This window comes from Archocentrus centrarchus, unplaced genomic scaffold (genome assembly GCF_007364275.1).
Source record: "Archocentrus centrarchus isolate MPI-CPG fArcCen1 unplaced genomic scaffold, fArcCen1 scaffold_57_ctg1, whole genome shotgun sequence".
Taxonomy (NCBI): domain Eukaryota; kingdom Metazoa; phylum Chordata; class Actinopteri; order Cichliformes; family Cichlidae; genus Archocentrus; species Archocentrus centrarchus.
The window spans coordinates 1,241,859-1,255,586 of record NW_022060278.1 but is presented as its reverse complement, the minus strand read 5'-3'; the positions used below and the strand labels follow the sequence as shown (position 1 = coordinate 1,255,586).

At 39.8% G+C, this 13,728-nt stretch overlaps 1 protein-coding gene and 1 long non-coding RNA gene across 2 annotated transcripts in view; both read right to left on the bottom strand.

Annotated features, from left to right (window-relative positions):
- LOC115777564 (Fc receptor-like protein 5) overlaps positions 1-11,457 on the bottom strand; it is a 70,200-nt gene extending 58,743 nt beyond the window's left edge. Inside the window, 3 exon segments of the mRNA XM_030725496.1 lie at positions 10,214-10,249; positions 10,621-10,691; positions 11,386-11,457. Coding sequence (XP_030581356.1) covers positions 10,214-10,249; positions 10,621-10,657 — 73 coding nt within the window. The 5' untranslated portion in view covers positions 10,658-10,691; positions 11,386-11,457.
- LOC115777577 (uncharacterized) lies at positions 1,976-4,244 on the bottom strand. Its single transcript, XR_004019645.1, has 8 exons — positions 4,115-4,244; positions 3,880-3,990; positions 3,780-3,795; positions 3,606-3,691; positions 3,447-3,498; positions 3,306-3,371; positions 3,155-3,217; positions 1,976-2,087 (listed from the first exon to the last, which is right to left on the bottom strand). It is a non-coding gene; the product is annotated as an uncharacterized LOC115777577 (long non-coding RNA).
- Positions 11,458-13,728: the final 2,271 nt, after the last annotated feature.

Below are 13,728 nucleotides of genomic sequence, written 5' to 3'. Positions count from 1 at the left end.
TCACGCTCGGCTGTGAAAGATTCCAGTGTGAGCTGGAGGCCACCGCCTGATGAAGCCAACAAGACCGCATCATCCACTAAAAGCAGAGACGATATTCTGAGGTGACCAAGACTATGAACATTAACCAGAATTAAGGGCACTGGTAAACTTAGCATGTGATCAGTTCCCAGTATCAACACCTTTCCACATGTACATTGTAAACAGACCTATCAACCTTACCTGGGGAACATTGGGTGGCATTTTTTTATCACAAAAAACTCACACCAGTACACTGTAACATCCTATTGTGAGCGCAGGATGTTATGAGAGGATCCATTACGTTTCTGACAGTCATAGCAGAGTAACAGGAAGCTGTCATCTGAGAACTTCCTCACTCTCCACTCAGCAGAGTTTCCCTCACAGGTCAGTAAAACAGACTCAGAGCAGAAGTGCTGCACCCTTTCAGGGCTCACTGTAAGAGATGCATTATGGCAATTGTGGCAAAAATTTTAATCAGGTGATCTAGGAGTCACTGGCCATTTTTCATGCAAACCTGAAACCTGAAATTTCCAGCACAGACACATCATATAAAAACATACAGTTCAGGTGCTGCTGCAGATGCACAGGTGAGCCACGAGCAGTAAGGCTATTGAGGAGAACTGGGTTTGAATCTGGCCCAGCTCATTTTAAAAATGTGCAGTTCACACAGAGAACCATTAAATTCAAAGTCAAATGACTCCAAAGCGACGGCTGCACATTAGAGCTCTGACACTTTAAACTGGATGCATTGAAACAATAAAGGTTTCTGTCCCACAGCCTGATGAAGGAGACGTGGAAATCACTTCAGTTTGTCAGCAGATCAAAGTAAAATTAATGTGTTTGATTGAACAGGTTTTCTTGGTGTGTGTACTGTGTTCAAGGAGTTTCAATTCCAGCAGAGTGAAAGAGACTCAGAATCCACTATAGCAACATTTGTATACTCAAGAGATTTAATAACACAGGATCTGTCAGAATGCCACAACTGCGGCAACCTGACCAGGATCATGTGGCTGGAAGGCTGGAAGCAGGGTGGACCATCAGACAAGTTGAGCAATGGGAGCAACGAGTCCTGATGTCAACCCCATAGAAAAGCTGTAGAGTTGTTTGAGTGACAACAACAATGTAATCATCCTCCCCAGACTCAGCAGCAGCTCCTGGCAGCAGTGATTGAAGGATGGACTGCCATCCCACAGGAGGACATGCAGAGGTGTGCCAGTCCATGAGAAGGAGTATTACTCCCATAATGAATACACACGGTGGGTACTCTAATTACTCATTGTATCTTCTTTTTTTGTAAACTGGTGATATGTCACTTCAACAATGTATGGTGCTTACGTATCTTATTATTTTATGGTCCTTATTCGAGTGGTTGTTTGCATACAACACAAACTACACCAGTGAATAGACAAATAAATGCTGTGGGGCACTTTTAAATCCCTTGAGCGTACACTTTCTGCTTCATCAAATACACAAACATTCCTGTGACACAGTTTGTGCTTCATTCAATGATTTTAGCAATTAACAACTTGCACCCCGAAAATGTTTTCCCCCAGCAATGAATCTCTATTACACTTAAACATACTGTAATTTTTTTAAATGTTGAAAATGTGGTGATTCTGATTTTAAATCAAAACTCAGAACATGACGTGTTCGACAGTTTTAGTTTTTATTCTTCCAGCTGCAGACTTCGAGAGTAAAAATATAAAAAGCAGAACATTAATGCTCATATAACAATACAACTGCAAATTTGTTTGTTGCCAACAGAAAAAGAAAAAAAATATCAAGGAATAAAATTGCATTTAAGAATATACATATATGTTACTGCTCACCAAAGAAGCACAATGATGCTATTAAAAATCTTTAGAGCCTCCTACTCTCCGCACACAGAGGGCCGAGAGCTTCCAGGAACAGTGACGCTATTTTCCAGAGATTTGATTGGTCAGAAGGCGGCAGCATGGTTACCATGGTGATATATTCTGGTAAGAAGTGAACCACCTTCATAGTACAGAAAATCCAGGTCTAACCCTGAAGGTACCTGGATGTGTTGTTGACCACTTCTTTTTATGGACCTGAAACAAAGTCACAACAAATACAATATAAACAAAACCACAGTGGCACTGAAAATGTGAGGCTGCTCTGTGACCTTTGAAATGATTTTTTATGAATATTATCACACACCATTTTTTATCAAGAATTTTCCAGATTTTAGACACATGCGTATTTGAAAGGCCTGTTTTTTTTTATTATAAGGCTAAAATAGTAAAGCATTGAATGGAACAAAAGTAAATCATTCACTGTATTGCCAAAAATATTCACTTGCATATGAACTTGAGTAAAATCCCATTCTTAATCCATCCATCCTCTTCCACTTATCCTGTTCAGGGTCACTGGGGGGCTATCCTCTCACCCTGTCAGCTGGGGGGCTATCCCAGCTGACAGGGTGAGAGGCAGGGTACAACAGACGACCATTCACACTCACATTCACACCTATGGGCAGTTTAGAGTAACTGCAGGTCTTTGGACTGTGGGAGGAAACCCACGCAGACACAGCATTGTGCTTGCTGATGTAAGGCTTGGATGCAGCTGCTTGGCCATAGAAACCCATTCCATGAAGCTTTCTATGTGCTGTTCTTGAGCTAATCTGAACACCACATGAAGTTTGGAGGTCTGTAGCGACTGATCCTGCAGAAAGTTAGTGACCTCTGCACACTTTGCACCTCAGCATCCACTGACCCCGCTCTGTCATTTTATGTGGCCTACCACTTCAGGGCTGACTTACTGTCATTGCCAATCACTTCCAGTTATAATATAATTAACAGCTGACTGTGGAATATTTAGTAGTGAGGAAATTTCATGACTGGACTTGTTGCACAGGTGGGATCCTATCACAGCACCGCGCTGGAATTCACTGAGCTCCCATTGAGCTGAGCCATACTTTCACTAATGTTTGTAGAAGCCGTCTGCATGCCTAGGTGCTTGGTTTATACATCTGTGGTCATGGAAGTGATTGGAACACCTGAATTCAATGATTTGTATGGCTGAGTGAATACTTTTGGTAATATAGTGTATGATACATATTGCTTTAAATGTAATTTGATTACTAATGATTCAGTGTTGATAGTGTTAACATTTGTACCTGAGGCTGATTCAAGATTCACATTATTGTAGTCAGAGCTCTCCTCTGTGTTGTCATGTCTCCCTGTTAAGATGATAGTATGTTTATTATCTTTGTTATGACACAATGCCAAAAACAAATCATGATTTTTTAAAATATTTTCTGCACTCACTCCTTTTATCAAAACCTTCAGTCTGAAGAGTAGATGTGACATTTCTGTATTCATCTGTTGGTCCACCTGAAATAATAACACGACATGAAGTTTGATCAGCCAGATGTAATCTTTGCATTGCTTTCAGAGTTTATACTTTACCCACTTCCGGTGTTTCCAGAGACTCTGACCGATTCATAGACTGAAGTATCACCTACAGGACCAAGAAAATAAGAGATCAGAAAACTATTATACTCTACAAACTTAGTGATGAAAAGGTTTAAAAAAAAAACAGAGAGAGCAAGAGAGATAATTTCTTACCATGAAGAAGAGAGGAGTAAATTTGGGTTTCACTCTGGTTGGCTGTTTGTTGTGCAGTTTGATTGATGTTCAGAGGTTGAGTGAACCTTAGACATGTTGCAAACACTGTAAATTAACAAGGAACACATATACTGTGGTGTCGTGTTTAAAATGAAAGTAAACTGCTGTACCAACCTGTTAAAACAAGAATCTGTAAAAGAGAAAAATATTATTACACTGCTTTGTAATGACTTTGTTTTAAACTGTCACAAGTGAGAATCAGAAAAGGTCTCACCCTTTATCCTTCTGTAGCAACACATCAGCTGCAGCAGAAGCAAAATAATAATTCCACAAACAAGCCCGATGATGAACGGTACGATAAATGAACCGCTTTCACATCTGAAACCTGAAGTGACAAAATTTCCTGTCAGATCAGACAAACTCGGTGCCAGACAAAGTAAATCTATTTAATACTATATAAAAATAATAAAGTTATTTAACACCACAACTGTTGTTGCAATACAACCTACCTCCTACAGTGATGCTGACTGCATTGCTGAGCTCTCCTGATGCAGACTCACACCAGTACACTGTAACACCCTCCTGTAGGCTGAGGATGTTATAGGAGGATCCACTAAGTTTCTGACAGTCACAGCAGAGTGACAGGAAGCCGTCCTCAGTGAACTTCTTCACTCTCCACTCAGTGAAGTTTCCCTCACAGGTCAGTGAGACAGAGTCAGAGGTGAAGTGTTGCACTCTGTCAGGACTCACTGTGAGAGACGCTGCTGAATGAACATCTGGAAACACCATGTAAGGAGGAGTAAAACAAACTTTAGATATTTAAACAGCAATGCATGCATCATCCAAACACATCACTTATAGTCTATTTCTATCCTGAAAAATGAGCACTATAGACTTTTTGAAAACCACGTTGTCTCCATATCCCTTTGTTTGCTGTCACACCAGCACATTCGCATTCAGTCTGTAAGTCCATCTGTTAAGCTTTTTTTCCTTCATACTTTCTCCTGCTCTCTCACTGTTTTTTTTTCTTTGTTTGTTTTTTGCTTGTTTTTTTTTCCTTGTATATTGATTGGTTGCTCATTCTTAGCCCCACCCACCCTGTAACAGTTTGTACTTGAAAGGAAGGCATGTGTCCCCTTCGTGCTCAGAAGAGCTGGAATGGGCTCCATTTTGCCAGTGAGCCTGAATTAAATCAGCAGTGAGGAAAATTGATGGATGGGTTGATGTTTGTTTCTTTGGTGGTTTTCAGTGAATATCAGTCTGTTTCTCTCCTCTACTTGTCCAAATGTTCTCCACATTTTACTCCCTCATTATATGAGTAGTGACTGCTTTTCTCCCCCCTTTGGAAATCTCAGACTTGTGTTCTACATTGTTGTGTGTATGTGTAGTCTGTCCTCTTTTAATGTCTTCATGGTGGAGAAGTACTAAATAAATATCCAATTAGGAAACATAAAAGTATGCCAATTATCTGCCAATGTGGGATCTATCTGTCATTTTAGTTGTAGAAAATAGAGGGATAGTGATAATGAAAAGAAAAAAACATAAACCCTCACCTGCAGACCAGACAAACTTTGGTTCACTGTGATCAGTGTGATACTCTGGGTCTCCTCTTCCAGCTCTACACACATATCCTGCTGTGTGTGTCTGTCCATCAATGATGTAGGAGTCCTGTGCAGTCCCACTGCCATCAGGTAGCAGCTCATAACTGTAGGATTTCTCTGATAGATCAGGAACAGCTTTATACCAGTAGAAGCTCCATCCTGCAGACGGATGTTCAACCTCACAGTTCAGAGTTACTGAGGCTCCAGGACTCAGCCATGATGGAGACACAGTGAGGACAGGACGGGGTTCATCTGTTCAATAAAGATTTTATCTCAGTGTTTAGTTAATGATGCACCACTCACACTCACATTGACACCTTTGGGTAATTTAGAATCACCAGTTAACCTAACTCCAGTAACTGCATGTCTTTGGACTGTGGACAAACTCCACAGAAGGGCCGAGGTGGATTCAAAGCCAACCTTTCAAGCTGTGAGGCAACAGTGCTAACCACTACACCCCCAATCTGATGGGCAGGTTAATGCATGTTATTGATGAATTGATTAGTTTTTCATGTCCTGCAGCCTGGCGTTGCTTCCAGTGACAGCATATAGATACCAGCTCAGTGATAAGAAAATATTAATATAATATAAAAGTAAAGTGGCAGGTAATTTCAAAGCACAGTAGGATGTTTGGCACCATTTGCTATTAGTTCCTGCATGTGTTTACATTACACTTCTTATTCTGTGTTCACAACCACAGAAACACTAAAATGTTGTTACTCAGTGAAGATTCCTGTCAGCCTAACAGTCTCTCACCTGCATCCAAAGGCTCTCTATTAGATCTCATTTCTATTTTGTTTTTGACATTTTCTTATCTTTTTGTCCAGGTTATTGTTCATTTTAGGCTTTTAATAGTTCATGTAATGCATGCTGGTGTCCTTGTGATCCTAGTTTGAATGAGCTCACTTTCTTTTGTCTGTCCTAATAAGATTTTTACCCTTTAGTCAAAGAACAGGTTTGTTAGAACGAGCTGTTTCTACTTTTTCTTTCAGTGTTTCATTTTGAATAAGCCAGTGCATAATTTAATGTCATTTATGAATGATTAGTTTGATATTATATAAACTGACTGTCTTTTTGTAACAACCATAACTTTGAAGCAGCCTTGAAATACAAAGAAGTGAAGGTGTAGGCAGTGAGGCATTCAGCACGGAGAGTGATGTTGTTTCTGTTTGAGGACATTCCTGGATCGACCCCTGATCCCAAATAGGATTTTTAGAGGAAAAGAAATTAATTTCATGTTTAACATTTGGAAACATTTCTTCAAATCCAGAAAGTACTACAGTTTTTTTTTATTTTCTGTGTACTGTATGAGAGCTGCAGTGAGGAGGTCAGGGTGTGTGGTGGGTGTAGAAAGGTCAGAGGAAACATTAAATGTAGTGTGAAATCAAAGTTACCTAAACATAAAGTACGCACTTGTTGGCAGGAGATCAAAAAGAAAACTAAATAAATGAGTTAACAGCACATTTCACAGGCTGAGTTTGAAAGTTATAAAAATGAGATCTTCAGACTTTATATTCCAGGTTATAAACATTATGCTGACAAACTTAATCAGAATCCTTTTATTTAGTTTTATTTGAAGCAGACAGGCTGTCAGTTTGACCTGCGGTTGCTTTTGTTTTGATAAAGACGCATCAGATTGAGTTTGAACTGAAACACCAATCACTGCATTTCTTGACATCAGCTAGAATACCATACTAACACACCAACACACAATCACATGAATGCAGCAGCTACAACTTTCTACTACAAATACCTTTCACTGTCATGGTCTCTGCGTCTTGGACCCAGAGTTTTGAGTTATCTTGTTATGATTCCTGGTTTTTATTCTTTATGTTAATATTTCAGGGTTCTTATCTGGTTCTGCTCAGTTATGTTATGTTCCCTTAATCTCTGTATTCCTGTCTCTCTTGTATTTCCATGTCTGGTTGAGTTCTAGTCTCGTCTCTCTCTCTTGTGTCTCTGGTATCGTGTCACTCATGTTTTGTGAGTCCATGTGTCTGGATTCTGTCTCTCTGTCTTATGTCACGTCCACATCTGTTTCTATGGCTGCTTGGTTCCTGTTTTACTTTGCTAGTGTTGTGTTTTGTGTGCTTCACGTTCAGTTTCCTTCTGTCTTGTATTGCTTAACTATTCCCAGCTGTGTCTCCACCTGTTCCTGATCCTGTTGTCACCCTTGTTTGTATTTAAGCCCTGAGTTTTCCTGTGTTTGTTGTTTAGCTTTATTAATAATCCTCATTAAAGGAACCTCTTAGTCAAGTCTGCCTCCTGTGCACTGCATTTTGGGTCCAACATTGGTTTTGACATTCACACCCTACCTGTCAGATGTCACAGGTGAACAGCTGAAAGCACCTAAGGACTGATCAAAAACACAAAGGCTCACATGCAGTATGCTACACAAAATACCAATGATGTGACTTTCCCAAATGTGGGTCTAATAGAAACTATTTTATCTTATCAACAGCAGGATGAGATGCAGAGCAGCTGATCAGAAAACATCAACATGGATCTTAAATACGAGCAGAGACACTCTTAAAGTAGGAAGTCTCAGTTTTTAACTTCTAGCTGCCATTAAGAATGAATTTAATTATTTGCAGATTGAAACTGATGCTCATTATCAACCAAATATGAACTGCCCAACACACTGTAGCACAAAAAAGTGCACACTTCAGTATTCAACACACCAAGATGAAGAACTCGATCCTGAACACCCTCACAAAACATTATATAGCATGTAGTGTGTGTGTGTCTGTGTGTGTGTGTCTGTGTGTGTGTGTGTGTGTGTGTGAGTGAGACTACAAAATCGCTGCAAGAAAAAAATGTCGGATTCACAAAATTGGTTAGCTGGAAGTCCATGACCTTGTTTAGCAGTTCCAGAGCAAATAATGTGACGTAAGAGGAAAGAAAACGTAACAGGGAAAACTGAGCAGAGTGAAAAATCTGACCCCAAAAGAATATAAAGATATCTATGCAGCACCGGGAAAGAATAGATTCAAATTTTCTGCACTCCTACACACTCAAAGTACACAAAAAACTTATTTAACAGCTAAAAAACTGGATTTTGCACATTTCCCCTTTAACAAATTGAAAAACTACAATGAGCTGCTATCAGCTGCAGCTCTCTGACTGATAATGTGTTTGTACCATTGTGACATTTGTAAAACATTGATCACACAACAAACATGACTTACTTGTTACTGACAGTGTGAAGGCTTCACTCCACTCTGTTGAAGAATATGAGTCATCTCTGCGTCGACTCTTACACATGTAGTCTCCACTGCTGGACTCAGAAACTCTGAATGTCAAAGAATTATTGTGTGTCCACTGTGTGGTTTGTCTGGGTCCTCTCCATCCATACTCCCACTCAGTGGGTTCACCTCCTTCCTGCACCTCACATGTCAGAGTGATCGTCTCACCGCTGAATATCTGAGGCCAGTTGTGTTGTTGTTGTTTTACAGCAACTTTATTGGAAACTGTTTACAGATGTTAAGAGTTGAGATACAAACAGAAACATGAAATCAACAGAGAAAACTTAACATTGTATGTTTGCTAATCATGATTGAATGTTTCAAACTAAATTACTGAACTCACAGGTTATCTCAATGCTGACTTCATCACTTTTATCAGTGTAGTAAACTGGGTCTCCTCTTCCTCCTCTGCATCTGTAGATTCCTCCTTGAGATACTCTGATAACTCTGTTTGGTTGATCATCTCTTCTGATTGGAACTTCAGTGGTTCTTTGGGTGCGTCTGAACCACTCATATTTCCACTCAGCAGATCTCCCCACAGAGCAGGTCAGTGTCACACTGCCCCCTACTGGTATGATTGTTGTTCCTGCTGTCAGTGTGGCCCTGGGTTTATCTGCAGTTATGAAAGAGAAGGAAAAAATATGCACACAGGATTTATTATAAAGCCAAAAAACATACAAAAGTTAAAAAGCAGGATTAACTATGAAGCCAAAAATCAGACAAAACATTAACATTTAAAGTGTGTTTTAATGTTATGCAGCTTCCCATTTACAGCAAATCTAAACATTTGTTTACTTTTTGTTTGTTTTTTCTCTGTAGTTTGAGATCATTTTAATTTCTATCTCAACATGGTGACAGAACTACAGTAACTCAGGTTGTAGATCTGTAAATAAACCCAGTTTAACTGTTTGTCCATTCACTGACCTGAAGAAGTCACACTGAATGTAACTAATACAGTTCACTGAAGGACACACAATAGTGGGTTAAGAGGGCTCTGTGTGGATAACAGAAACATCAGTCACCTAAACTTTTATGAAACTTTGATGTTTCTTATTTTCCTTTTTTATTTAATTTTATCCACAGTTGTTGTTTTACATTAAAACACACACATGTAGTAATGATGATCAGAGTCTGTGAGTATTTTAGTGCTGTGTACACTGTGAGCAAAGTAACAGGTAAAATACAGACGTCCTGGTTAAAGTTTCACAGCATCAGAAAAAAGTTTCCATGACAACAATAATTAAATGTATTTTATCATTGAGGTGAGTATTTGAACAGAGATCATAAATTTATGCTATTGGTCACTGAGGACTTACCTGATACAGTTACAGAGACAGTGTTACTGCGCTTTGTATAACTTGAACTCTTCCTGTGACCAGAACACTGATATTCACCACTGTAACCTGTAGATATTATTGGTAATCTGTAGTCTTTGTGTGTGTTGTAGGGGACAAATTCTCGACCATCCTTGTTGAGTTTGTATTCCCAGTCAGTGTCTGCTCCTTCATTCATGTCACACATGAAGGTAACAAACTCTCCAATGAAAAAACTGGACCAGTTGGGTTCAATAGTTAACGCAGCATCTAGAATCCAACACAAACACACCATTAACAATCTAACACACTATTATGCACTATAGGAGGAAACATCTGTGTTTATACTGTATTTTCAAATATTAAATAATATTTAATGCAGCAGGCTGAGATGAATCTTTATTACTAAATAAAAAGAAAGAAATGAAAAAGTGAAAGTGTTCAGTCACCTTGAGCGTGTCCAGTGCAGAGGAGCGTACAGAGCACTACAATAAAGGCAGAAACTTCAGACATCATCAAACTAAAGACACACTCAAATATGGCAGAAATAAAACACTTGGGCTTTTAGCAGTGGCTGCTGTGATTGGCTGCATTTTAGATTAAGATGTAAAATGCATCAAATGATCACAGATGCAGAAACAAACCTTGCTTAGATAAACTAAAGCAGCTCCACTCTAATCTGAGTCAGTGCACTAAAATCTAATCCAGGCTACAAACAACCATGTTGATAACAAACATGAGAGTCCTCTGTTCAAATGAACTGAAATGCTCCAAATGACTGATACTCTGTTCTTCTCACTGAAACATGTTTATCAGTCAGTATGAATCAAACTATAGAAGTCAGTGATGTACTCACAGAATAGGCCCAGCTCACAGAGCAAAGTGGGTCCCATCCTCACATCCAGCAGCGACACGTCTGAAAACTTCCTGTAAAGAGAAAGAATGAAGCAGCAGCTACGAGAAGTAGAAGCAGAAAAAGAAGCTGCGTTTAATACAGACAAGATCAGAGTTTGTCTCAGACTTCTTCTTCTGGCTGCAGCCTCTCTGTGCTTCCTTCCTTTTACACCCTCAAACAGCTCCTGTAGCTTTGACCGCAGCAGTTGGTGACGTGTTTACATTTCCTGTCCACTGCAAACATATAAGCTTCTTTCTTGTGTGTTGTGTTCCTACATTTCTCTAAGATATGCAAAGGAATTGTGCTACTTAAAGTCAGGTGACATATTTTTTCTTTAGAAACTTGTAAGTTATTTTTAAAGTGTCCTGTGGATCAGGATCATGCTGCAGGGTTCAATTTAAGGTGATTTTATTCAGGGTTTGAAATGACTGTAAGGTCAGCTGCATGTCCTGTCCTCCTCTTATCTTGCTCATAAAGTGTGATGGCAGTATTACAATCATTTATCTTCACTCCTGTTCACGGTGTGTGGCCAGCTCTTTATTTCTGACACCTGCAGAGGAACCAGATGTCCTACAACCTGTGGATGGTCCTCACGTGACTGTTCTGAGCACACAGCAGGGAAGGAGGACTGATTGAGGTCACTTGTGGGTGTGTGTGGTGGAAAACTGGCAAGACAAGGCATCAGGTTTTACATTTCAAGATTGTGGGCAATAAGTAATGACAAACCTGAATCTTTCAAAGAAGGGACCATCGTGCTTGGAGAGAGTCGAGTCATTTGGCTGACTGCAAGTATTCAAGGTTCTTATGATCGGTCCAAATCATGATGGTTGTTCTGCTCTCTTCAGCCAGTGCCTCCATTCTTCTAGGGTTAGTTTCACTGACAGCAGTTTTCCATATCGTACTTGCATTCTGCAAAAGAGAAACGACCAAATTAAAACGGCACATGTATGCGTTTTGTTATTAACTACCCAGGACAAGATGGTGCCCACCTCATAGTCTGATGCATCTATTTCTACAATGTTTTCTAGAAGAACGTGCCAACTTGTTCTTTGTTTTTTCCCACGACGAACATCTTGGCACCAACTGGAGAAGAGGGAGGTCTGATTATCCTGAGATGTAATTTTCCATTGCTTCTGTTTCAGCACTGTGGCTGCTGGAAGTAAATCTATAGCACAGAGGAGAGCCAAGTGTCACAGTGGGGGGCCGTGCGTGGAGGGAGAGGACCCAAATGCAGGACATACGCAGACGTAAACTAAAACTGTTTATTTGCAGGAACTCGAATAATATAAAACTCGAAATCTCCACCAGGGTACAAAACAAACCGGAATCCTGGGAGAAAGCCAAAAAAACAAAACACATAGCTAAGAGTGAACCACTGGGGAAAACAATGACGACAATGCAACAAAGAACAGAGAAAAACTAAGGGCTTAAATACACACAAGGAAATCAGGGAGAGTGGAGACAACAGGGGATGACAGGTGAACCAAACGAACCTAATGACAAAGGGGAATCAAAACTAAACACAAAACACAGGGAACACGAGACTGTCAAAATAAAACAGGAAGTGACTCAAGGGAACAGAGACGCAGAACTGACTGAAAACTTGACAAAGGGAACATACACAAAAAACAACAAGGGAAACTAAACAGCATACTCAAACAACAATATAACCGTAAACTATAAGAAACACTAAGAACATAACCTGAAAAGAACAACAAAAGAAAGCTACACAAAAGAAACTCAAAACACTGGGCCACTGCCCCAGGACCATGACACGAAGAGCTTCAAAAACAACAAACTGTATTAATTCATGTTGATTTCCAGAAAGGACAAAGTGAACTGGAGAAGTTTGGTGTGTTGACATTCAGTGCAGAGACAAGAAGAGCTTCAGAGAGACTTTCTACTAGGATATTAAGCTGTGAATAAGCCTAGAATCAATAAATTGAGGCTGTGGTGCAATTACCTTCTGCTGCAGCTGCCTCTGAACTTCTGCGATCCAGAAGTGGTTGTGGAAAGCAGAGTCCTGAGGCGTGCTGCAATCTTGAGCTTTGCTCCCTCCTCCCACAACCTGTTATCTAGTTTGATGGGAATCAGTGGTGTTAGTGTATTTTGAGGCTAACTCATTGATCAACTGTTCACTCAAACTCTGACAGAATGACTCTTACTGGGCCTCATCTTCTGACACTGTCCCTGATGTAATGTTGTAGGGGGCAGAAGCATTGTCAGGTTTTAGAGAGTGATCACAAACTGCTTTGAACTACAAAATCATTGGCAGTAATAAAATGCTAATTAATTGTTTAAAAATCATACAATGTGATTTTCTGGATTTGTTTTAGATTCTATGTCTCACAGTTGAAGTGCACCTACGATAAAATTACAGAGCTCTCCATTCTTTGTAGGTGAGGAAACCTGCAAAATCAGCAGCGTATCAAATACTTCTTCTCCCCACAGTATGACTGCACATCTACTGAGTATGAAATTGAATGTCTACTAAAAACACATTAGCTGTGGTGTGTACGAAGCCTTGTTATTGCTGCCACATCTCTGCATGTGTAAAGGGGAACTGGACATTTGCTCTGCTTGCTATAATACATGTTTTTGTAGTGCTTTCTTTTTTTCTCAGCATGCATTCAATTTACTGTGGAAACATGGGTAGATATAAAGAGATGCAGCCCTATATTGAATATAGCACAATGTCTATAACACAGTGTTTTAATAAAATGACTGGCTTGCATGAGGAAACTGCTGATCAGTAGTGTTTCATGTCTGCAGCAGCAGCAAAGAGCTGATCTCTCTCTCTGCTGTCAGCTATCAGAGCTAAAATCTGTTCTCTGGAAGGCAGCACACATTTAGCTTCAGTTGATCGTCCTTATTTTAGTTCAGCAGTTCATGAGATCATGTTTAATTTCTTTATTTTTAGTGAAGAGATGGTACAGATAAGCCTGTAGCTAAGAGGTAACTTAAAGTTATACCATACTAAAATATCAGTGCTGTGTCTTTTTTTGAGAAATGACCCACAGGTCGTGAATGGTTGTCTGCCTCTCTGTGCTTGACCTTTGACAGACTCAA